General features: G+C 42.7%; 1 protein-coding gene across 2 annotated transcripts; it reads right to left on the reverse strand.

Moving 5' to 3' along the window:
* On the reverse strand, positions 1–26,462 carry CKMT2 (creatine kinase, mitochondrial 2). 2 transcript variants are annotated; one of them, XM_052778494.1, is made up of 13 exons: positions 26,358–26,462; positions 19,911–19,984; positions 19,365–19,468; positions 16,919–17,050; positions 16,011–16,183; positions 14,499–14,697; positions 13,202–13,297; positions 12,231–12,452; positions 9,797–9,882; positions 7,192–7,315; positions 4,596–4,730; positions 4,119–4,244; positions 1–230 (listed from the first exon to the last, which is right to left on the reverse strand). In XM_052778494.1, the coding sequence occupies exons 4-13, from the start codon at positions 16,937–16,939 to the stop codon at positions 111–113; spliced, it is 1,302 nt and encodes a 433-aa protein (XP_052634454.1). In that variant the 5' UTR covers positions 16,940–17,050; positions 19,365–19,468; positions 19,911–19,984; positions 26,358–26,462; the 3' UTR covers positions 1–110. The 2 variants fall into 2 exon arrangements, with proteins under 2 accessions (XP_052634454.1, XP_052634455.1); XM_052778495.1 differs by lacking the exons at positions 16,919–17,050; positions 19,365–19,468.
* Positions 26,463–26,968: the final 506 nt, after the last annotated feature.

Below are 26,968 nucleotides of genomic sequence, written 5' to 3' on the forward strand. Positions count from 1 at the left end.
TATCAGGTAGTGTTTTATTACACCAGATATTTATACAGAGATATACAGAGGTGCCTTTCTGTCAGAATGGCAGTCATATTTGCCATCAGTTGCCACTATCGGCAGCAAGATCACTTCCTGCCAAACTGAGGCAATGGCGGTGGCACTTTGATGTCTTGACCTCTTTCCAGTTTCTTCTCACAGTCAACTAGATAATTGACCCCATCAATGACAAGCTGGACTAGCTCCACCTACAACAAGAAGAAGAAAATAGTAGTAATAGAAGCTTTAGCTAATGCTGTTAATTGAGGAGGGGAAAATCAGCTTGTACTTCAATGACAGCAGGTAAAGCTGTAAGTAAGGAGGATCATGGCATAGAGATCACACACCCTGTGGCACAGGGTGTGTGGATCATGCTGGTCCAGTGGAAACCCATAGTAATTCCCTTCTGTTTGCTGTGAGTTTGGACTGCCAGCAACAGAAATTTTCAAATAGGTCCCTAAAGTTACTTCCACCAAATTCTGCTCCTACTCATATTCCTATAGGAGCAAAGCAAACAAACAAAAGTGCTTATATAAAACGTTTAGGCATGAGTTGAGAGACCTATTTCAAATGTGACCACTGTGAGGGTGCAGGATCCTCCCCAGATGTTTGCTGGGAAGTAATGCCTGGCAGAGCCAGGGGTGCCTGTCCATTGTGTTCCCCACACTCGACGTACGAGTATGAAGAAACCAAAACAGCAGTGCTGTGAGTGCTCAGCATTACCAGGCAGTTCTCACTGAAGCAGCAAATGCCCTTGCTGTGTCTTCCCAGCTCCCAAACCCTTACTGCTCCTGTGCTTTCAGAAGCATTTATGTGAGCACGGAGTCAGACAGAAACTAACTGGGATGGTGGTGCAAGGAGAGGAAGACAGAGGCTCATTCTCCGAGTCACTCCCCAGCCCTGAATGCTGCTGGAGGCACAGCGTAGGAGTCCTTCACATGGCTGGGACTGGGAGGATAGCAGGACTACCTGTTCGGCCCCAGCCATTGAGACTGCCTGAGAAAGCTCGTCAAACCAGTCTTGTACTTCTTCACAGGCACGGCTCGGGACTGTATGTTCTCCTGCAGATGACCACGAACGCTGCTGCAATGATTCATCAGCTGTGGGCAGAGATGTCCTACTCATTCTGCCAGGTGTGCTGGCTTTGCTGAGGTGGTTTTGGCAAGCCCAGGGCCCACAACTCTGAAGCAGAGGCACTCATCCTAAAATCATGCTGGCTCTACATCATCCATCACTCCTTTGTTTTCACCTCTTGATTTACACTGGCAGGGGTGGGATTAGCTCCAGGCCCAGAGCGGCACCAAAACTTGCAATTCTATATGGCAGGGGATAGCGGTGTCTTTGTAAGATTTTTCAGAATTGCTGAAGAATACAAGGTACCTGGTCCCCAGCAGACTTTCTCCACTGGCAGTGACTTGTGAGGACCGCAGGCCCTGTGGTACTATTAGCCAGCAAGCTATAGCTCTGATTTTTCTTAATCTTCATGAAATGGTTCATTAGCAACCTTTAATGACTGGCTTGTTAAAACCAAATGTGAAGACTAAATCCCGTTGTCTCTCTGTTGTGACAGTTGCTGATTTTCAAGGGATTTGTTTTTACTATAAAGCATTTCAGTGGCTTAGCAATTTATTTTATTGTCTTTTACAGACCAGCTACGTTGGGAAATCAGAGGTCTGAATTTGCAGCCTCCAGGAGAAAAGGAATTTCATATTAAGTTTGCATTGACCAGTAACTGAAACAAGGCAAAAATACAAACAATTTTGTCTTGCACCTTTGGGAATGTAATTCAGTTCTGCAAACACATTTACCACATAATGGAATTTACTTTATTATGTACTGAAAAAAAATAGTCTTATAATAAAACATTTCTATCCCCTTGAGTTTGTCTTGTTTTACTTAGATTTCAAAATCTTCAGGGTAGGGATTCTATCTTATCTGTTGGCTTAATCCTTTGAATCCTTGCTGTATGAGGCATCACTGACTTCAGTGGAAGTCTTCATATAAGCAAAAATTTGTAGGATTAGGCCATCTGTCAGTAGAACTCATTAATTAATCACACCATGTAATCCTTTTCTATTATGACTGTTATTTTAGAACCACACATGATGATATTTCCAGTATTAATAAATGTCTTTGTCACATACTGGTTTTGCAAATAATACAGCTTAATAATTTTTCAGTCTTATTTTTTTCAGTCTAGATCCAAAGGAACATAGCTGCCCACATCAAACTCCAAAATTTAAAATTTCCAAACCCCTGTCCGAATGTCCCTTGGCTGTGAAGACATTCAGGGGCATATCTCAATAAGAAAGCACAGAAGATCTGACTTGGCTCTGTCCTAGTGGCAGAAAACCTGAGGTGAGCAAGGAAGGGAAGCCAGCTGGCTGGCTGGGGACCAGTTTGAATCTAGTTGTAACCCATGTGCATTATCCCAGGGTTATATTCGTGTTACAAAGACCTACCAAGAATCAGGCTGAACTCGGGTGTTGGGCTGCAACACCAGGACCAAACCGCATCCGTATCTAAGCTGCCAAAGCGTCTCAGTGCTGTGCTGTTCTGGCTAAACACACCTTGACAGCATGCTTTTCTTTGCAATCAAGTTTTAACTTGCAGCAAAGCTCCCCTAGGTAATTAAAATTTTGCTGCTGGGCAAGCAGGCAGCCCTTCAAATCCTGACATGTACAAGCAGGTTGGCATCTGAGCCCAAATCGTGTATTGCATTGCTAGTGGAGAAGAAGGGTCCTCAGGAGACATCAGTCCCACCAGGGCCTGCCCTGTTGACCATAGCTGAGAGGTTACAGCACACACCTGGGGGTGAAAGACATACTTGGCAGAAGGTTTGAACCTCTGCTTCCTATCTACTAGCAGAGTGCTCAAGTCACTGGACTTAAAGGGTCTTGCATGGTAAATTTTTGTCTCGGTTGTTCTTGACCTGGCCAGGGGTGAACACAGCCCTGGTCTCAGTGAGGAAAGGGAAGCTGTAGCAGTGGCACAGGACTTGCAGCCCAGGACCTGGAGTAAGGGTTTGGCTCAGGCAGAGCTAATGGGAGGAGGCTGCAACTCTTTGACATGGCTGTTTCTCCCCCAGCCTCCAGTAGATCTGCTCTTGGGAGCTGTTCTGCTTTATAAAATACTTAAATATGAAACTGGAAGGAGGCCTGGGACCCGGGTCTTTCAGGAGAGCAGCAGCACCACCAGGCTGTAGGGTCATTTCCACTCTCTGGCACAAAAAGTACTCATTCAAACTGAAATAGCTTCAAAACAGATGTCTGAGATGAACCCGTCTCATCGTAGCCTACAGCCAAATGGGGAGGGCTCAGAGCTGACAACTAAATCTTTACCCTGATTTAAACCTAGCTCTCCTGCGTCCTCTCCTCAGTGCCACACAGGACACATGAAGATGGCACCAACTCCTCCTCAGTTATTCTGGAGTGAAAGGACTGGCCTTGTCCTGCTGTCTAACTGTGGAGAAAGCACATGACTGAATGCTAAAAGGAGCACAACACCTTAAACCAGTCTTGCTTTCAGTGCCTGATTACCTGAGTGGATTAGGACTCGATCCCTGCTTCTTTCCCCAACATTTTGCAGCACATACAGGAGCTACTGCCCCGTGTGTAGGAGCTAGCTCGGTGCCCGCTGTACAACTTACAAACATGTCTCATGTCCAGCACTGCAGAGACCGCCATACACCGATCTCATAGCTGGGCACTCCAGCAGGCAGGCAGGTCTAAGCGTTTGTGCTGTGATGCTGAGAAACATCATCCTGGGGGATGTCTGTTAACAAAGCCAAACCTGTCCAGCACCTGTGTGCTCTCAACGGAGATACTTAGCACATGGTGCAAGCAAGTCACATTTGTGGAACTTGCTCAGGGTCGGTTTTTTTCATTGCCATAACAGGAATATTTGTCAAGCACTTCATGCACATTAATAATTTTTCTTTGAGTAAGCGTTTCCATTGGACCAGATTCATCAGGAGTAAAAACCACCATGGCTCCACTGAGGTCAGTGGAGTGAACCCAACCAGAGGGAAACTGACTCATATCAGTACAGATCTGGGCTAAAAAGCAAGGAAAAAAAAAAAAAACAAAACAGGTTACCTCTGAGCGACCCATGCGGTCCAGGTTGGAGATATCATACACATCTGCTACAGCTGCTGTGTCCACTCCACCAGTGCCACGCTTTTGCAGACGCAGGTTCTCCAGGATTTTTGGAAACCTGGGATCCTATCAGAAGAAACAGGTTTGAGCTTTTTACCCTGCATATTGTGCTGAATTGTTGCAATGCTATTATCCATGACTTAATAGCATTTCCAGAAAGACAGGCAGAGGTGGATAGTTTTCTCAGTCCTTGGATTACAGCCTGTCTTCTCAGCTGTCTGCTGATTAGATTAATTTCCATAACAAATACAGTAATTTGCAGAATAAAAGTGTGCTCCATTAGTTGTACATTATCCCTGGGACCTTGTTACACATCATGTTAACGTGCAGTCGCTGTAAGCTGTCATTTTTCATTTGTTCCTTTATAAATCAGAAGAGCTGACTTGTGTCACTGGCCTTTTTACATGACTTATGTACCTTGCTAAGCTTGGGCAACTTAACATGGACTCCAGCACGTAAACCAGTTCCCAAGTTGGAAGGACAGGTCAGAACATATCCAAGACGCTCGTTCCACATGAACTCCCAGCCCCGTTCTTTAATTAATCTTTCCACCTATGATGGCAAAAAAAAAAAAAAAAGAAAGGAAAAGGAAAAGAGCAGCATACAAATGTCTTATTTTAAGATGTCTGCTTATAGCTGAGATTCTTTTAACCATGTATCTGTGTTGATGATGAAATTCACTAACACCAGTAGGGTTGCATAAATTTACACCCAAGTACAGCCTGGTTTGGATCTGATGCAAATGTTTGCACTCATCAGGTACCAAGATCCCCTGTGCATATTACAAGGATTTCTTCATCATTTTCTCATGACCACTAGCTTGCAGACTCTTTGTCACTTTATCACAGAGCTCCCTGTCATGGTGGTTTGGTATAACATTAGGCCATGAAAGCCATACCTTCACATAAGAATTATGGCTTTTGCCATGCATTTCTAGCCTTTGTATTTTTGGAGCCAGATTGCAACAGAAAAGCCCAAAGGACTCAAATGCTAAGAAGCAAACAAAAGGAGCTGAAGCTGAGTTTTGTGTAATTTTCAAGGTGATGCCATGACTCTCGGGGGAGGACACTTGACTTCTAAATAACTAGTATTAACAGCCACATTTCCATTATAAGGAGACAACATAGCTTGTATGTAGTGCTTTTCATTAGTAGATCTCTGACCAGATAATAAAGGAGAGTGAAACAATTATCTGCAGAAAAATCACAAGGGTCTCTTGACCTTCGAATAGGCTGGTGTTCTGTTCACTCATCTACACTTCCTGGACTTACTTCTGCGATCCAAATACAATTTCAATTAAGTTCTCTACTCCTTCAGAGGAGAATCAGATACATAAACCAGCTCATGCTCACAAGATCTCTGCAAATATAGGTGGATATTTCTGTTCTACAGAAGGATACAGAATAGAGGACTCTCCTAACATCATTCCTATATTGTGTGAGGACAGAATTGATGGTGGGAAACTAGACCTGATTTCCTGCCTCAGACACCTGCTCTGCTTGCAGTTCCAAAGCTGTCTGACTATTTCCTATGGCCAGGTCCATAGGTCCACCTCTGTTGAACATGAGCTAAGCGCGGTAGCAGAGGCAAAGCTGGGAACAACATCCACAAGCTGTGTCACCTGGGCCACCACCCTGTACACTGGTCAGCCTCAAGGGTATACCTTGGAAACCTAAAAAGGTCCCCATTAACCACCCCAATGCCAAAGAAGCATCCATTAGGTGCTTTTGTTTCTATGTGTTCCCAAACACACTACATACTCAAACTTCCCTATGGATGCTCTGAACTTACCTTCCCCTGCTTCTCAGAGACCACTTCCACAATTGGAGGTTGTAGTTCCCTGCTGCCCCTACTTGGCCTTGCTCTTTTTGGCTCGGGGCTGTGAAGTGATACGGAAGGGGTGCACAGCTGTATTAGCTCTACAGTTGCTGGGGGGGTTCTGAGACAGGGTTGTCTCTAGAAAGTCAGAGAAGCTGTTTTGCCAAGGTGAGAGGAATGAAACACACCACCCAAGGCTGGCCCAATATGCATTTCCATACCCAGGAAGAAAAGCAGTATGATGGAGACAGATGTTTCTCCACAGTTCAGATGAAGTAAGCATGCCAAGGACCCCAATGAGGAGAAATACTTGTTTTATGCAGCCTGAATATTCTTACAGTCTTGAAGACAATTTCAAGCCCATTTCAATCTTCCATAGCTTAACCTCTACACTTTCCAGTACTATGGCAATCCATCCAGGAATGATGTGGACAAGAGGAGTGGAGAACAGTGTTTGGCCACGTCACCTGTTCCACTGCACCTTGTTATATCGCCTGTGGGATGCAGTAAAGTCCTCTTTCTCTGTTAAAGCAACTTTTTCTGTGCCAGAGCAGTACACAGGGCTGCACTGAGCCCAGAGCCAACTTGAGCCATACCTGGATTGTCTAGACAAAACTGTTTTAACACACATGCCATCTCATGAAGGCTTTTTTCTTTCTGAATAGCTAGACCAGAATAAAATCGTGGAGCCCTGGCTATCAGTTCTTAGTATTTTAACCACAAACCCCCATATCTCCCCTAAAGTGGCAGTGAGCCAAAGCATCCTAAGCCCTGAGTCCTGTGCATAACTTCAGCAGCATCCACTCCGCTCCCAGCATCAGGGATGAGAACCAGGAGGCTGGGCCAAATAAATTCTTCATTCAAGCAAATCAAGCAATCCAAATAAAGTGCTTGATTATGAATTCCCACAGCCTGCAGGCATGAAATGGCAAAAAATCATTATTTCTTTAGCCAGCCTATGCTTAAGATGTTAATTGAAAAGCTACAAAGATGTTTTATTTATTTTTCCCTACAACTCAGCTAGCAACTTGCCCATGTTTCCTTCTTTAACTACATTAGTGTGGGTTGCTATGTGGACTGGTGTTACTTCATTGTGTTGCTCCCGGAGATGTCAGTCAGTATGAACCACAGTGAGCAGTGCTGACAACAGACCAGCAATAAACAAACAGGAATAATAAACTCATTGAGATACTACCTCTTTTAAACCACGGCAAAACCTTTCAAACACCCGTTTCATGTTGCCACCCTTCTCCATGGAGATCACCCTAGTGTGGTCCTCTTCATTAACCCAGATGAGAAATGTCTTGTCATTGTTATGCCTGGTTAAGAAGGGAAAAACAGAGTATCTTTAAGAAGACAAGCCCTGAAAAATAATTCTCAGTATCCTTAGTTTTATCACAGTCTTTCAGGGCTGTGGAGAGGTTAAGCACGGCATAACAACATCGTTCTGCAGAGTTAGGGATTTGAGCTACTTTCATAGTTGGATCCCCCATGCCAATGGCGTTATGCAGGTTTCTCGGGCACAGTGAGAAGAGCAGTTTTTCTGATCACATCATGCTGCCGCGGTACTGAGCAAGATAAACGTGTTGTTCTCTAGCATGAGTGCAGCTGGGAGGTGCAGCAAAGGGAGAAGCCAAGCTCTGCATCCTGTGTCAGCAGGGACGGTTTTTATAGTTCTTAGAAAACTGTGCAGCTAAGGAAAAACCCTAACATTTACATGCTGCTGGGGGCCAAGCAATATGTCCTTACTTAATTGCATTCTCCCCTAAATCAAATCCCCAGTGTCCTCTGTATCACTTGGTAGTACTGGATTGCCACATCAGTCAAGTTATGTGTCCGAGGAGAGCAGCTGCACATTGCTTCCGGACAGCGCATTAGTGATGCTGGCTTGTCAGTCAAGATAAAAATGCCTGAAGATACCCACCCTTGCTTCAAACAGATCAGTTGTGGCTACGTTTATTAAGTGCTGGGTCAAACCTGAGGTCACTTTTTCTGGCTTTTTCTCCACTTTCTCTGTCTTTTACTACAGCCTTTCTACAGCATGTAGAAGGTGTTTCATGGGATCAGACCCATTCATACAAACAGTGGAATATTACCAGATTTGAAACACATGAAATTTGAAATTTCAAGTTCACAAAGAGCCTGACTTTCTGCTGGTCTTTTACTGCACCTCCTTTTTTTTTTTGCACTTGGAGATTGCCAATGCAACACTAAGCAGGTGTAAACATCCTGTGCCCTGACATTATAGTCACCCGAGGTCTGGTTACCTTGTCTTCAGTCACATACAAATGTTTGGGGGTGGGGTTCCAAATAGTCTGAGGTTGGCCTGACTCAGCTCCCCCTTTAATTAACTAAGTCTCCCCATTACTTTAAGGAACTCAGAGGGAAGCCGTGCTGAGTGCATTTAAACTGTGCCATCGCCACCAGTGAGGTCGGTTATAAGCAAAATAATTTCCAGAACATGTACTCTTTTTGACAACAATTTCTTGCAAAAGAAAGGCAGGTTTTCCAAATGTGGCTTACTGAAATACTTTCCAATCATACTAATTTTTTTCCAGTCTGCCGGTTATTTCACATGTAAAACAAGCCAAAACCCAGGTCTGTTTTATTCAGGAGATCCCTGGATAGTAATTATATTATTGGTACTTCTCCTGTTTGTTTGTAGAAGCAATTAATGGGATGCCTCAGCTTTACCCTTTTCCTCTTCCTCAGATTTAGATGGGGGCCAGGGAACTAATCTGAAGCTTGTTGAGATAAAAAAAATCCTCACAGCTTTCCAGCAGGTCATCAGGTTTCACTGGCGATCAAGTTTCACAGTGCCTGCTCCGTGACAGAAATCAGGTTTAGCTCATCGCAGTAATACCAGCTGTGCTTCTGAACAGGACCCAGTATTGTCAGACACTGCTTGGAAAACAGTTGAGGTTTTTTTCCACATAAAGTCCCATCCTCTCTGAAAGTCCTGAACCAGCCTAGGGCAAGGAGATAGGCTAGGTGATTCCTCAGAATCCTTTTTAGCCTAATTTTTCAGAATTAAAGCATCTGGTAATAGAATTATACCAGGATGGATGCAGATGCTATGCACTGCACAGCTGCCCCCATCTTCTGCTAGCAGGTGTGTGCACTGGTCGTGGAGCTATTATCCCTTTCTCTCCACAGAAAATAATGTATTTGGGCACAAAATATGTCAAGTGTGCTGTGAAAGTAGAAACAGACCTAGAACAAAATAGGAAATTCAACTTCTGTATCTGCTTTTTGTCCAGTTCATTTGGAAAGAAAGGGTTACTTTCAGCTGTGGGAATTAAGATAACTCTCTGTCTCTTGACAGTGAGGAGGGTGACAGGACCTTGCAATGTGGTGTCCTGCAGCTGTATGGCCGGTGGTTTCTAGCTGACAGCATGGCTACAATCTGGTGTTAGAGCTGCTTTTCTAACCTCAGCTCTGCTGACTGCATGGTGACTCACGGGCTCTTTCCCAAAGCAAATTTTTATCTAGAAATAGAAAAAATAGAGATAAAAACACAAGGTAGGAGCCATGCCTATGCTGCTGTGTTGTGTGGATGATATTAGTGATGGCCTCTTGAATATAAAGGTTTTACATAAAGGTTTTACCTATTCTGTTGTTCATTACTGGATTTTGTTTGGGTTATTTTTTTAAATTAAGCAAGAAAACGTTTTCTTTAAAAGCAAACTCAACATGCTGTGAGTATGGGGACAGAGTGGCTGCAAGGTTAGAACAAGCAAGGAGATTTGTAACACAACCTTTAAAACATGACACAAGCTTCTGCACGTCACACAACATACCAGATTCCTCTGGCATCTGGCCAGTCACGTGCCATCCCAGCACATGTTAGCAAAGGGGACACTGGCTTATCAAAGAGAAAATGATCCTGGACACCAAAATGGGGCCAAAGGGAGAGAGAAAGAGAGAGAGAAAACAAAACAAAACTCAAGTTTGTTCAAGGAAGCAGTATAACACTGTCTAATACATTTTATGTGAAGGCAATCAATGCTCAAGTAGATCACATAGTACAGCTTGTGAATCTGGTTCCTTCTTCCAAAAGCTAAAAGCACTTTACCCAGGTGATTTTCTTGAATCTTTCAGATTCTCACTAACATTGGTATTATGACCATGCTATGCCAAATACATTTTTCAAATGTAGGAAGGAATGGGAGGTGGGGACCTAATACCACATACACACACCAAAGGGTACTCTGGAGGGACCTGACTGCTAGCACCAGTGATGTTTTCTGCATACGGACATATTTCAGGGTTCTGAACCTGAAGGCAACGAGTTCTTAAAGATTGAAAAAAAAAAAAAAAAAAAAAAAAAAAGCTAGTTCTGAAAAGATATTTCTCCAGCACAGAGATTTAGCAATTTATTCTGAGCATGAAGTCAAGGTAGGAATTAAATCAGTGCTAAGCTTGACCTTTTGGTACTTGCTGTACCACAGACTTGTCACATTCCAGATCATTTAGATTTTTTTTTTTTAACTCAGCTGTTATTTTCCTAAAGCAAATGAGTATTTGATTTTCATGTGTGTGCTGAAAAATGATTAGTTCTTAATTCCTCAAACACTGCCATATCAAATGTTGTATGGGGGTTGGGGGAGGGGGATTGGTGGTTGCTTTTTTTTTTAAAAAAATCTAGGGTTTAATTAAGAATAGTGAGGCAAGCTATCCAGATTAAATATGACATGGTAGACAAGTTGATATGCTTTACTTCTTTTTGCCCTTAGTGGAGAATTTCAGGTTTTCATCTTTGAATACCCTGTGATGGACATGATGCAGCCAGAACCCCAACCATGCAGAAGGGAAAGGTATAAAGTTCTCTTTGCTCATCACAGTGACATAACATTTCCTTCCTCAGCTTGCTCCACTCAACACTTTTGCTTGAAAGAAAATTTCCCCTTTTTGCAAGAAAACAGCTGAGCACTATTAGTTTTCTTTACATCCATATGGCCCAAATCTGCAAAGTACCAAATGCTTTCTGTGCTGAATGCCATTCAGCTAGCACTGATTTGATCTTACCGAGACCAAATGGTGCTTATTGAAGGCTGGCCGAAAGCCTGATACCTTAGAGGTTCAAGGTCCTAAAGTACTGGAGAAGGTAAGCAATGGTATGAGTTAAAGATGGAATCTGAGGTTACAACATTCAATGCCTTGATTTCTATAAATCTGCATTACCATAAAAACAAACAAAACAAGTTAAGATGCTGAATCAGTGAAGCCTATTACACTTCCCAAAGGATGTAGCTTTAAACCATGAAGGAATTATATTCTCCACACTCCTGTTTCGGCCTCTGCTTTCTGAGGAGCTCTCTACTGCTGAAGAAGGCAGTGAAATAAAACCTACAATAGGTCATCAACATCTTGTCAAGAAACAAATTACCAAGGACATTCAATTTAAAAAGTTACTGACCTTACATAAATTCTTAACTCCTGGTTAATCCAGTTTGTGACACCTAGTTCCAGGGTTATAAATAGTTATGTTACTTCATCAGCTCCCTTTTGGTTGATGTTATGGATTAATGTGCCATGAATATAGCTAACAGGGTACAGCCATTCCTTTGTATATTTAAAATGCACATTCAAGGTTTGTTTGACATGTCACATGCTGTGACAAAATCCATGATGAAAATCCTTGTGTTTCCATCTGTGTGACAACGAAAACTCTTGTTATGGGCCTGATCCTTCAAGTCCCTAAACACAGTTACAGGACTGGGAAAAGGTCACCTGGGTGCAGTTGGCTACATTTTGGGGAAATCAGAATTAGTGTAGTTTTGCCATAAAGAAATTACAGCCAAAGCCCCCCACCCCGACAGTCTAGAATACAGGTAATATGTAATGCTTATCTCAATGTAATATTTATAGTTAGAACAGTTGTTAAGATAGAAAATACCAATTTTTGCTCAAGGAAATGACCAAGAAAAGGTCCTGAACTTACTTTGTTATTTGTCCAAAGAAGTGGCAGCAGCCACGTATATTTGATTTGACACAGATCTCGCTGTCTGGAATATAACTCCATGTTTCAGACCTGCACAGTTATGTACTTAGCCAAAATGTAAACCCTGGATGGTTTGCCATTGCATTAAAAATATTGACAGTCCATTAACTACTGGGTTAGTGCTGTGATTATCCTCCTTAGCTACACAGGAAAGCAGGTACCACAAAGAAAGATGAACACTAAGATAAATGAGCAAATGCAGGTGCCGCCAGCACTGGAGCTATACTTACATCAATAAGCTGCTGCTGATCCCTCTCGGTCATACTGGTCAAGCTGTAGTACTTTCCAGAGAGGTCTCCCTTCAGCCCAGAGAGCGCGGTGACCACAACGTTCTCCACCTCTCTCCGCTCTGCCCTGCTGCAGGCAGGAGGAAGGCTGAGGCCCCGGATGCTGCGGCCAGTCCGCACTCGTGATGAGAGGACGTAGCGCTCATCAAATTGACCATGGGTGATCTGAAGGAAGAAGTGGTTTATTGGTTCACACACATCCCCCCATCTTGTAGTCCACCATTAAAAAAAAAACAAATCCCATCGTACAAAAAGAGGGGCATCTTTTTGCCCAGGCATGACGACCTCTCCATGAGATCACAAATACTCAAGATACCAGGACCCCCTCAGAGTTTCAGACACCAGGAGGTTTTTTTAGGAACAACGTGTTTCTTTGACTGAATGAATGTGGCAGAGTAACCAGCTAGTCCTTCATGGTCCCAAAATATGAAGGAATCTGCGTGGCTTTTGGAAACACGGATATGGGCAGAGGCAGGGGACCAGGTAAGGAAGATTCTTCAAAAGGGGAAAGCCCCAAAAGATGCTAAACCACAGTGTATTTGAACTATGAAGGAAATATTAAGCAGAAGGTAAGGTTTGTTCACGTGTGTGTGGGTGTATTGGAGTCAACTCCTGCTTTCATTCCAACCCTTAGACACATGGTTATCTGTAAGCTCATGAACAGACCCACAGTGCCAAGTGAGACTGTGGCCCAAATGTTTGGTACAGTTGGGACTGATCCCCCTGCTAGAAACAAAGCAGGGATACAGCTGTCTTGCTGATAGGACCATTAGTGGCATCCCACCTTCCTTAACCCTAAAATTAGTGTCTTTGGAGTTGGACCAGCAAAAAGAAAAGTACTATTGCATGCAATATCATCCTAGTAAGAAGCAGCCCTAAGCCTTTATTGTCTCATTATTTTATTTTGATCCCACCTTGGATGCATCCAGGTCCGTGTGATGCTTCATTGTCCGTGGATCATAGCCGTTATGTCTCACTTTAATGACAGGGTCAAAAATGTCAGCAAACACCTATAGAGTCAAGAGAATCTAGAAAGAGTCTGCAGCATCAGAGAAATGCTTCAATGCACCAGCTTCAGCCACAGGAGAAGTGCCCTGGCACAGGCTCCTGGCTGACAGATGTAAAGGGGGCTTTGCAAATGCAGACAGGGCTAAATACGAAAGGAGGGGGTGCTTTTGACCTAGGCAATGCTCTGTAGTAGTTGCTTGTCTTCACAACAGAAAGAAGGTGCAATTGCCACTTACTTCAGTTATGAGCTTACTCCAGTTACCACAGACATGTACTGGATGTGTTGGCAACCAGATTAGGTTTCAGGATGTATTACCAACCAGAGCACACATTCAGAGTCCCCCAGCAGCTTGTGTCTTGGTTTTAGGTCATGCAGGAATACCCTACATCTTCACTGCCAGGGGATACTAGTCCTGGTTAGAGCCACTTGGCTCCGGTGTGTCAACACCGATCACAACCACAGCCTCATGCAGATGAGGAGCAGTGGCAGTGGCACATCTAAATGAGTAAACCGAACCACAGAAGTTGATAGTCCAGAATGCCAGATGTCCCACTCCATCCTCAGCAGCCCAGTGTTTGGGATACTCTTAGGAGACTATATAATAACAGGTACCATTGTAGGTAGACTGAAGGAAGCAGACCACAGAGATCAATAAAAATAAGGATTTTCTTCTCTTTTCCTCTTCTCCTTATTCCAGAGTTAAATAAACCTGTCCACCCTAATGCTGTCTGTCTTCTGTTTTCATCATGATCCAAAAGCTGTGGCTTAATGATGTCTGGCACTTCCCAGAAGACATTTTTGTTTCACTTCTGCCTCTGCTGTTCCATGATGTAATTTCCACATTACCTTTATTTTGTGTGTCTCAGGGTTGCATAGGTTTGCCATAAACTAGGTTTAGTCTTAGGAAGGAGGGCAGCTGCTGGAGGCAGGTAGCAGCTGTTCCCAAGCAGGTACATTTTATTAACTTCAATTGCAGCAGAGACGGCACGTGTAGTAAGTCCTCATGTTCATGCATTTCCTAATGTGGAGGAGTAGGGAAAACACCGTCTTTATGCACATGGCCTGCCCTTAGTGTACTCTCTGGGATACAGTTTATTTTAGGAGCACATACCCTACTGGGAATCTGTCTTCATCTAGCGAGCTCTTGTGAGCAATACCGTGAAAACGGAACCAAATATGACAGGACTGTGGAAATGTCTTACCTCATAGGATTCTTCATCACCTGCGACCATGCCCACAGTTTTAATGAAAGGGTGGCCAGGATTGTCAACCCCGGTTTGGATGCACTGATCCAGAGTGTAGCCGTTGGGAGTCGTCTTGTCCCTTAGACGAGAGTAAATGGCCGGCGTAAGGCACTCAGCCATGCAGTTGTTATGTTTGCGGAGATCAGGATAGTCTGCGCTGAAGACAAGAAGAACCCCAAGCAATTAATGTGGCACCTCTGAAGAGTAATCCTTGCTAGTTTATGAGGCTATTAAAGAGATCATGAGAAACAGAGTACACAGCGTGGTTTAAAACTATAATTAGTTCTTGGTTTATAAGTAAGTTGCATTGAATTTTAGGAAGGGACGAGGATTCAGGTCACTGAAGGTACCCCACGTGGCACACTGGTGGACCACCACACCGGCAGGCAGTTGCAGCTTTCTGCTACTCAGGGCTATCAGGAAAATGAATCCTAATGAGCTCTGAAAGTGTACTAAGCCCCATTAAATCCCTGCTGAGACACTCAGAAATAAAAGTGCTCTAACGTTGTTTTGTTCAAGTAGGAAGGGAATTAAGTTTAGCTGAAGAAGCTCTCTGTTATTCAGGGTCTGGGTGCCCTCACAGCTTTGTGGACCATCAGTGGGACTGTCTGATCTATGTCAGCTGGGAAGCTCATTCTTCTATAATACCTGGGTTTGCTTTAATGGTATTATTATTTAGAGAAAGCTGCATGTTGTACTAAGCCAGGGAAAATAAAGATGTAACCCTTAACAAGGCATTTTTGCAACTGAGTCAGACCACATCTACCTTGTACTGGTAATGATTTGCCTTATGCACAACTCCATTATTTCTGTAAAAATATATTTTAACTAGGATAGTATTCACTACTAAAAAAAAAAAAAAAAGAAAAAAAAAGGTCCGTCAGAGCCTGATCCATATTGTTTTTCACAAGTATGGCCAGCAAAGTCAAACTACAGAGAAGAAGGTCTGTAATTAGTTTCTAATCATCAGCCAGCCAGTTTGTAACAGAATTAGGAATTATTTCAAAGTACAGCAGTTATATGGGAGATTTCTTTGCTACTTGCATAATGAAAATTTTTTCACATTTCCTAACGGTAGAGTCTGTACAAGCCAGTCCAATAGGTTGAGCTGCAAAGTGCTTAATAGCTGATGAGATAAAACAAGGACTAATAGAATGCTCTGCCTAAAATTTGAAACATTTCTTAGGCTTGTCATTATTCGGCAATAGGGTTTTTTTGAGCGTTGATACTACCGCACATCCCTGCTTTCTGGTCTTGAAGGCCATTGTTGGTGCTACCTAAAACTGGGGTTATTAATAAAGGGTGCTGTTTTTCAGGTCACACAGCCCACGGACAGACACATAGATGGCGTGGCCACATAAGGACTCTGCAGCTTTGACAGGGATCTTCTTCCTCCGAAGAGCTGAACGTTGCTCGTAGCCCAGTTAACAGGGCGCTATGCTCAGCTGACTGCCTGACCCACGTCCTCACCTTGGAGGGAAGAGTTTCCTTTTTTCCTGAACAGCAGCCTTCACATTTTGCTGGTTGAGGAGGTACCCGGTGGTTAGCACCCCGGTGCCTGCGGCTGCAAAGAGTGCAGTGGTTGCACGGCCAGCCAGGAGACGACAGAAAGTGCTAGCCATTCCTCTCGGAGGATACGGTGTCTGGAAGAGAAGACAGCCCAACGTCAACCCGTAAGTCCTCATGCAGTGCAAATGACAGGTAAACCCTCACTTTAAATGGTAGCCCTGTAAGAGAAGAAATGTATTTTTATTATTGATTTGCATTTGCGTAGTGTGTTCAGAAAAATGGTTAGTATTTACATGTATTATTTCTATACATGTATTTTTTTCTATTTAATTCTACTGGGATTATGTCTGGAGTACAGGGGATCTCTAAGTCTAGCAGAGAAAATGGCATGTTCTGTGAAAGTCTGAAGAAGACAGTGCACATTTTTCTGCCAAGAATCAGAATTTGACTGGTATTGCCGATGACTGTGAGTACCTCAGGAAGATATAACTCCTATTTAAATAAAGGACACAAATTACAATTTCTGTCATTGACAGAAGCTTATTCTTAAAACTGGACTCTGGTAAATCTTCTTTGGGAAATGGGCACGGAAGATTTACAAGAAAACATGGCCTTTCCCCCAGGATATACTGCTTCAATTGTTTTTTCAAAGTTTTAAAAATGTAATTGTTTATGTAATCTCTTCACCATTCTTTCGGAGGTTAAACTAAACCCCTCAAAGCATTTGCTTTTATTTTCAGTGAACAAAGTGTTCTAATTTCCAATAATTTTCATGTAGATCTGGGTTAATTAGCCCCAAACCTTGTACTTCTTTGCCTTTTCCCCTCCTGTCTAAAGACACATGCAATATGGCATCTATGTATTCTCACTTCATGAAAAGATCTTCTCATCTGCTTGCATGGTTTTCTGTTGAAAAGCAGTATCTTCTTTGTACTTTAGTCACATACGTGAGATGAGAAACTGTCATGGTTTAACCCGGCAGGCAGCTGACCACCACACATCTGCTTGTTCAGTCCCCCCACCCAGGGGGATGGGGGAGAGAATTGGAAGAAAAAAGTAAAATTTGTAGGTTGAGATAAAGACAGTTTAATAGGACAGAAAAGGAAGGGGAAATAATAATAATAATAATAATAATAATAATAATAATAATAATAATAATGGTAAAAGAATTAGAATATACAAAACAAGCGATGCACAATGAAATTGCTCACCACCTGCTGACTGATACCCAGCCAGTTCCCGAGCAGTGGCCCCCAGCCAGCTGTCCCTTAGTTCATATACTGGGCATGACGTCACGTGGTATTGAATACCCCGTTGGCCAGTTAGGCTCAGCTGTCCTGGCTGTGTCCCCTCCCAACTTCTTGTGCCCCTCCAGCCTTCTTGCTGCTGGTGCAGTGTGAGAAGCTGAAAAGTCTTTGACTTGGAGTGAGCACTGCTCAGCAACAACTAAAACATCAGTGTGTTAGCAACATTATTATCATCCCAAATCTGAAACACAGCACTATGCCAGCTACTAGGAAGAAAATTAACTCTATCCCAGCCAAAACCAGGACAGAAACACAGATGTGTTTCAAGTTTGAGTAATTTATTTCATGTCGTGTATCTTATCAAAACAATTTTATACCTGAATTTTGTTATTCTGTCGCCTCCATGCCTTTCAAATGCAATATACTTTTAGCTAACTTTCCTTCCAGAGAGAGGTACTGACTGACAGAAATGTCAGTATTTTTTACTGAAAGAATGTCTGTAAAACAGAAATGGGGAGAGACCACACAGGGAGGGCATTTTTTTTTTACCCATTAAGAATACATTGTGATTTCCTCAGCTATTCCGAGTCCTCAAGAATTCGTTACACAGCACTAGAGTATAATGAAATACGTGCTGACACCAGGCTGGGACAGGAGGCAGAGCATTGACTGTAGCCTTATCTTATCTCTGGGAGTGGCTCCCCTAAATGAATCTATGAATTTATGTAGGCGAGAGGTGCAGGACAGGCTGCCATGACTGCAACAGGATTTCTGCCTCCCAAAATGCAGTAGGAGAATGTTTGACTGTAAATCAAAACCAAATATGAGGTTTGTGATGGAGGTCTTTGTGTTGCTTTCTTTCCTGTGCATTTAGCAGATGGTTCTTATGCCTTTTAACAGAATAGCATCCCCATCCTACACTCTGGAAATATTTGCTTATGACTAATCTGCACAGAACTATTATTGTTATACCTAAGTGTCTGAGGAACAATACATGTATTGTCACAGCAGCTATATGTATTTATAGTTCTGTTTCACAGATGCCATCTTTACTGCAAGAAATTGGCTGGCAGTCAAAATCCTGTCCTGAAAACTAGAAGCCTTATCAAAATCCCCTTGCAGACAACGACATTATGACTTCAGTGACCCAAGGCACTTATCAGCATCTCCACCAGCCTGGATTCTTTGGGAACTTCTAAATCCTGTGTCATTTTAAGGGACAAATCTGGTCGATACATCTGATTAAATTAGAGGAATTGTGTGCAGTATGTATTTAGAAAGAAGCATGAGGCACAACAGTATAATTATGCTTCAGCAATAACCAGAGCAGTGCACCTATTGACTGCAGCGTGTACCACAGCCTAACAGGTAAAGCTAACAGCCTCAGACAGGTCATTACATTTAGTCATGTCCCATATCTGCTGGCAAGGCTGCACTGTGGTGTTTGCTGTTTTCACATAACCTCCATTCCTTGTACTAGTGCAACGTGATGAGAAAGTCCCATCCTTCGTAACAGCAGCTATCAGTTGAGCGGCTGCATATTTTTTTACCTTCAAGCCTTTTCTAACGATCAAGGATGCACAACAGATAGAAGCAATGTCCCAGCCAGAAAGATACTCTCTGGATCAGCACGATGTTGTGGTCTGGGACTGGAAGGTAAGCACAGTGTGCTCTTCGCTAGGCATTTGACATTAATTTACTCTGGAGGAGCTGAGAAGCACATGGGAGCTCTGCGAGGTTGAAGGATGATAGAAGCTGGTCTCTGATTTCTTTGGGAGACAAACCATGCTTGCTGAAGCTGTTAAAAGCTAAAGGTTGTTTAGCTGCTGATTCAGTGCTTCTTGCATCCTTTGCTTTGCCCTTGCAACAGCTATTGGATAAGAGAGTGCCTGATCCTGAGAGCAGCTGAGCAGAGCAAACCTTCTGCAGAATGTGGTGTGCAAACAATACCCTGGGTGGCTGCAGGTAGCTTGACATCCTTAACTTTCAGGCTGCACTACTCTGTGTGCCTGAGGCATAGGGTTGTAACAGAAATCAAAGCCTGTGAATAGAAAGAGAAATAAACTACCTGGAAAAAGAAATGGATGAACCTTGGGGGAAACGAACCAGTTTGAAAAGGCAAAGAGACTTCCTTGGTAACTCAAACGGTGAAGGCTTTGTGCGACGGCTGATCTGGAAAATACAGGGACGTTACTCTGCTGAATCAGTATGAGTAACGCCTCCTCACTCTTATTTATGCCTGTCTGTGGATGTGCAATGCCAAGCTTTAATCCCTAAAGCAGACCCTCTCTCCCAGCATGGACAGTTTTATTGTCCCCTCCTCCCTTGTTCAGGCAGCGTCAGCAGTTTTCTCACCATTTCAGGGTCTGATACATTAAACAGGTCTGTACATTTGGGACAGCATGACTGACTTTTGGACACCTGATCAAAGGCAGATTTTATGCTCATAAAATTGTTTTCCTTTTGGAGTTTTAATAAGGTCCCATAATGCAAGTATTTTTCTTGTTGGCAATGTTATCTTCCATTGTGGCTGCATGCCTTGTCCCCCAGGACACTCTTGCATTGTTGGATCATAGAAAAGGTTTCCCTTACCCTGAGGCAGGCTCTACTTTACCTGACAGATGCTTCTGCAACAGCTCTTAAAAGCCTCCAACACTGGTGATGCCACAGCCTGTGCAGGTTAACTACCTAAAAAAAAAAAAAAAAAGATCAGATTAAGGCAGGCTTTGTTTTCTTTTTTTAAAAACTAATGTTTAACAACACATCTCTTCCTACAATTGAAGCCCAGCACTCCTCATTCTAAGATTTTCTTCCCCAAACTTTGCAGTTCTGTGAGCAGAAGTTCAGTTTCTGTCTTTACCAGTAAGTCCCTCAGCTTTTTAAACCCAGTCACTCTTGCAGAAAAGGTGACTTTGCTGAGAAGGTGACCTGACAAGCATCAATCATAGCATCATGCGGCTGCTGCTGGTAGGAACCGGGAGACGGCAGCTGGCCTGATCTTCTGCTCCTTAGGCAGGACCTTCTGACTGCGGTGTGGCATTGCCATTGCAGGGACCGTCATTTGTGACTGTCAAATGCAAAGGGTCTAGGGGAACATGAAAGTTAGAATTTCTATGAGAAGAAAAACATCATCTGGACTGCTATGGAAAGGGGACTGTAATCTTTTTTTGTCAAAATGGTGTAACTCCTAACTTAATAAACACCTCTTGCCACAAGGGTGGGCTATAGTTCTGAATATAAATGCATATAATACTGCAGCACAAACTGAGCCCATGTTATGCCTTGGACAGGTAGTCCACTTACAATCAAAATAGCACACAGACTTGCACAAAAACCTGATGTACGAGTTCAGCAAACAAAGTTTTTACATAATGAGGGTGCATAATGAAAAAGACACTTTTTTGACAGGGAACAAGACTGGTTTGTTTTATTTTTCTTTCCTCCCTCCCTCCCCCCGCCCCCCAAAATAGCATGATTTCTGAGTAATGCATTGCTTCAAAACAAACAGCTCAAAAAGATCCATTTTAAAAGAGTCTGAACAGAATGGTTTCAACCTAAACAAAAATTCTCATCAAAGCTATTTGTCAAATCTGACCTCCGATCATTAGCAGATTCAGCTGGTTTTTTCCCCACAGAAAATGTCAACCTGCCCTAGCAATAAGTTTGCACCATTACCACCTCTGTGGATTCAGAGAAACATAATTATTACAGCCAAAGGTGTCATTAAAGGTGTAAGGTTCTTCTAAGAACACTTTACCAGAAATACCATGCTGTGATTCAGGTTTCACTGCAGACTATCATTAGGCCTCCACTGTAAGGATTTCACTTTCATCAGGGAAATTTAACCACTGCACAGACTAAAAAATGAAAGTGTGCATTTTTCTTTTGTAGGCTTTCTAAAGGTCTTCCCTGGTGCTCATGATGATAGAAAATCCATTTTCTTGTAGATGCCTATAGTGCTACCATAGCGCAGCTGGGAAGAAGGAAGATTAATTTCTCAAGATCAGAAGAACTTTTGTGATTATCAGTTTTAACCCTTGAAAAGGAATTGCGCACTTGTCTGTGCTGATAGGGTATGCTGGAAGGAAAACACCTGCATTAGGAAAGCATCCATCTTCCATTTAAAACTATCTAGAGAGAGTATAGTCTGGATGAAGATAAAGGAGCTCCAAGGGTTAATCAACCTGAGTTAGAAAATTAAATAAAACTCTTATCTTATTTTTGGCCTGCATTTGTTTGTCTTCAGTTTGAATCACTGGCCTTTGTTATTAGTTCTGTTGAAGAAATTTCTACTCATTATTTGTTCCACATGTAGCTACTTAATAACTAGCACTTTTTAAGTCTCCCCATCAGTTTTTTATCATATTTTTGAATTTGTTAATCACTCCTTAGGTCTTCCCTGAACTCTTTCCATTTTGTTTCATCCCCAACATCCTCCTCATACCGGAACGGTCCTGTCAGTTCAGTAATGATTGTACCAGGTCTCCAAATGGAAGCAGCAGAGCTTCTCTGTGTTGACTAAACAGCTTTTGCGTATGGAAATCATATTAGCCCCTTGGGACCGCAGCAGTTCACTAGGAGTGCACGCCATGGTCACTGCCTGCCAAGTGCTGGCCCCTTTTGGGAGTCACACGATTCCCTGAACCATGGGTAAGGCGTGACGACTGCAGTCCTCAGCATGGCCTGGGGAGCTTCCTGATCAGAGCAGTCAGGGAACCATTTCTGCTATGGACATAGATACACTTCCAAGTAAGATTATGTGATGGGGTTGTCTGCAATAGCAAGAACCTGGTTACCTTCAGTCCCTATCAGTTCCATCAACTTATTTACTATTATTATCACTTTCCCTTTAAACTGGAATGCTTCCTAATAAGCAGAGAAGTTTTCTCGTCTGTTGTGGTATTCTGAATGTACTGACAAAATATTCTTAAATGGTTCCCAATTATCATTTATGGTTTTCTGCTTAAAAATTGTTTCTCTACTAAAAGTTTTATTACTGCACCAACCTTGCAGGAGTTTCAAGTTCTTTCAATGCGCCACAAGCTACATGTGAATGTGGACTTTATTTTGGTAACACATAGAACAGAATTAGCTGCATCTATACCTGCACTGATTTTTAGTTCTGTGAACATCTCTTCTTCAGTTGTCCAAATGAGGTCTAATTTCTATGATATTGGACAAAACACTTTTTCTGAGGTATAAATCTTAGTAATTTTACTTTATAGATTTTGATGAGGTTCTTAGGATTCATGGCATGACACCTCAACCATGTGTCACTCAGATAATACTCTGACAGTAAAAAGACTGCCTTTCCAAAATGTAACGGACAGGCACATTAAGACACAGCTTCTTCCTCACTAATTTGATGATGTAGGGATTTCAGCACATTGTGTACAAAATATTCAGAGTTGTGTTCTAAACTGAACTGTTTCAGTGTAAGGCTTTGACAAAGCTGGAGCACCATATATATTCTGTATGCAGAGCAGCAGGAGCTGCCACATCAGGAGACAGCAGTCCAAAGTGAATTAATAAGAACTAGTATTTTGCAGTGGGTAAGTATACACTGGAGTGCTAGCTCGAGTCCACAGATTAGGACAGCACTGACCTTGTTGCAGGCTGATGGAAAGAAAAGCAGGCAGGGAATACCAGGGAGATACACTGAGCTTCTCAAATCCCTTAGCAGATGGCAGAAATACAAAAAATGGACCTCATGAGCAGTGTGGTACCAGCCTGTGCTGTAACTGGGAGGGTGCACCTGCTTCTGCTGCACATGGCATCACTTGGGTTTGGCTCACCAGCTCTCTGATGTAAGTGCCAAGGTTGCTGGCTCTCATGCAATGGTCCTATTCAAGTCACTTATCTCCTGCTTTTCCTTGCCACATTCAGGGCTGATACGCTCTACTGTCACCCAGCTCTTACAACACATCGGTCTCTTCCTTTCCTTTGCAGATAGCACGGTCGTCAGCAGTGCCCACAACTGGGCATCCTTTAACTGCTGGAGGTGGAGGGTAAGATATACATCTCAGATGGCATCCAGCATCAAGTGGATTTTCTATAGGTAAAGTGGCAGGGAAGGTTTTTTTTTTTTTTTTCTTCTTAGTAAAGTGTGCTGCAAAACACTTTGATGGCTCCTGGTATTTGAATCTGACAGCTTTACAAAATGCTTGGACATCTTGCCTTGCACATTTTCCCCTTATTATGTCATTCTGCTCATACTTTGCATACTGGCTTTGCTTCATGATAACTAGTTAAGATGTCTTTTGTATCCCTCCAGGATGCATGCCTTTGTCCCAAGGGCAGGGCATGGAGCAGAGCTCAGGGGCTCTGAGTGGAATTTGTCACTGGCAACAAGTCCTTTAAAGTTTTATTTCCAAGGTCACTTGTGTTTGTGTTATTGCTCAGAGAAAGTAAAAATACTGTTGTACCGGAGAGAAGAAACACAGAGCAATTGGCTCAAAAACAGTTGCTGTGTATCTTCCATGCATCAGGAACAGTTTTGATTAATTCCTTGCAAGTCATCTTGTGGAGCAATGTCTGCAGTGGTTAATTGTGAGGGAAGTAAATGCAACACTGACTTAAAGTAACAGCCACTAAGCTCTACAGCATGTAGTGTTTAGTGTCTGCAAAAACAAGGTTTCTTCATAGCAGAGCAAAATCATTCCTTTTCTCTCACCACATCGGCACCATAAAGGGTAAACAAATTCAGAGTCAAACTGGCATTGCCTTTTCCAAAGCAATATTCCCATACGCCGTGATGACTTACAGCCAGTGAATCAGCAAAACCTGTCTGAAAGGTCATGATTTTAGAGGTCATAGCCTTTACCTCTCTGGTATCCCCCAAGACACACTCAGCTACCTGTAACCAGCCTTCAGGGCATTAATGGCCTGTCAGGAGTGTGTTTTGATTTTAAAATTGTATTTTAATGTATGTATCACCTAGCATGCACAGAAGGCGGAGAGAAAAGCAAGCAGCAAGATTTAGCAGAAGTGACTACTGCACATCTGGTGCTGGCTGAGAAACAGCCCAAAGGATTGCAAGTATCATTTAAGGTGGAAGGGCTGTTTGTCACCACAGTTTGAACCCCAGGATGAAAAAAATTGGAGAATGCTAATTTCAGAGCCTTAGACCAGTTTTCCCTCTTATTCACGATACACCTAGATTAAAGCCTCTGTTAAAGGTGAAGGTGCTCTCCAGAAGAAATACGGCTTTTGTACAGCAGGTTCCTCACCAACACTAAAAAAGTCCTTTTAAATCAACCACTTACTTACGAAAACTCTGACATAGCAAAACTCCCCTTGCTGCTCTGGCCAGAGGCTGCAGAGGATCTCCAGGACAGTTGATTCACAGCTACCACCGTGCTCGGACTGCCTCAGCCGAGTCCCATTGCACATGGATATCCTGTGATCTGCACGTAGGTGAAGCTGTTGCATCCCAATCTGGGAACTTCAGAGGCAAGTGAATCATCAGAAATGCACAAACCACCTCTTTATCCTTTAAGGAACTTGCAAACTGTACTGATAGTTTTAATATTTAAAAAATAATGCTTTTGCTATTACTTCTTTACTTTCTTGAACTTCTTTTAAAGAGGAAGTTGTCAGCTCTGTTTTTCTCTTAATGTATTTGAACAGAGGTATTGGTTATCCTATATTTCACACTAGGCAGCACATGTGCTTTTTAGCCAAGGAGGGAAGGAAGGTACAAGGGTTACAATGACATTTCTAGAAATAGAACTAGATTAAATATTTGAACCATGTCATGGGTGGTATTAATTGCCACACCATGTGATCCTGAGTGACATTTTAGAGGAATGGCAGAGTCGTAGCTAAAGTTCACACAGGCTCATGATCACAGATAATGTATATGCATGGCTTAAACTGTTAAGGCATTTAGCTAACAGTATCACTGCAGTGATGGAGGGAGAAGGAGGCTGGTCTTTTATATTTGAGAAGTAATTCCTTTGAGTCATGCTTAGCTTGAGCTAAAGCCTACAGATGCCAGTGGAAAGTTTTCTCTGCCCATCTATGGAAGTTGCTGGTACCTTAGAAACATCTGCAATAAATGTCACAAGTGACTACATGCATGAGAGACCATTTTTAGATGCCCAGAAAACAGTTTACATTGCTCTTGGTTTGTCGTATCACTCTACAGGTTCAGAGGATAAGATATAAATTAAAACATTAAATCTCATAAAGGAATATTGGTGGTTTTTTTCAGTTTCTCATAGCTCACCTTGAGCAAGATTCGAACCTTTTTGACTAGTCTGGGTTTAAGATAGTCTCCGGAGTGCAGAAACAATGCCAGTGCAGACACTGTTCTAACTATGCCTTAATCACAGCATGGAATATCTCTATGAAAAATCAACCAAATTTCAGTTTCTTTCTCCTTGTAATGCCAGAGGTCAGTGAATGGTTATAAAAATCTAATAATCTGGGGAAAAAAATAATCCAAACTATGAATGTATGAATAGATTAAAAAAAAATAATCCAAACTATGAACCTATGTATAGATTCATATGAATAGAGAAGATGTGGAAAAGTCTATGACTCTTCATAGATAGGCAACAACCCCTTAGTAACTACCCTTGGTAACAACATGATTTTTGATTCCTGGCAGCTGAAGGTCTGGCTGGTCAGACCTGACCTGGTGAGACTCAGAAGCCCAAATTCTCCTACCAAAGCCCGACCAAGGTGCAGGGAGTGCTTGCCCTTCTGAATCAATCCAACACTATTTTACAGTATAAAACCCTCAACTCCGCACCGCAGGAGCTACAATCAAAATCACAAAAAACTTATTGAATTAGAGATGTTTTCTCTGAACTTGTTACACATCTGCAAAGGGACTTATTTTTCCCTTACTTAAACTGTTACTTAAGGGTCAGCATTTGAAGCAGCTGCACAGTGGGCTGACACATTTTTTCCTGCACCAAGCAGTTATGCGAATCAATAAATTATAACCAAATTACACCACATCCTGTGGTGCTTTGAATTCATTTTTAATAACCCTTGTATGTGAAATGCTACCATTTGAGGCTAGAAAAGCAATACAGGTAGTTAAACTGACCTTGAAGCTGAAGTTAGAGACGTCCTGCTGCCTGCAGCGAGCCCAGAGTGTAAAGGGAATAACAAGTTGGTGCGCTGACAGGAGCCCAGGTAATATGAGAGCGGGAAAAGGAGGTGAGGGAAACGAAAATAATTGCTTCAGTGGCCAATCCTGTTTCACTGGGTTACGTGAATGACATTTGCTCGCACAAGGGTGCCCTTGAGAATGTAAGAGGAATGTGGCAGGAGGGGGGCATGTAGCATTGGGTGATAGCAACTTCATCTTTCAAACGCTTCTCAAGGAGAAAGAGTTCACATCAGCAAATGGTTGGCCAGATGCTTAATTGCAATGATGCACCTCCGCCGATTCACCCCCAAGGGCTCATTTAGTAACAGCCAAAAGAGAAAGGTCAAGAGGAGCTTCTGTGCTGGATTGCCTTGCCTGCCTGAACAACTCCTGAGAGACACAAGAGCAGGATAAATCCACCTGCACGCATCCCAGATGGAAATGGGTCAGACCAGGGAACAGGATCCAGAATGAGCTGAGATCACAGTGAGCATTCCCCCCGCCCTTTACTTTTTAATTCATGACATCAGTTCTTGACTCTTTGTAAGGCAGAGGGTCCAGAAACC

The sequence above is a fragment of the Harpia harpyja genome, chromosome Z (genome assembly GCF_026419915.1).
Source record: "Harpia harpyja isolate bHarHar1 chromosome Z, bHarHar1 primary haplotype, whole genome shotgun sequence".
Taxonomy (NCBI): domain Eukaryota; kingdom Metazoa; phylum Chordata; class Aves; order Accipitriformes; family Accipitridae; genus Harpia; species Harpia harpyja.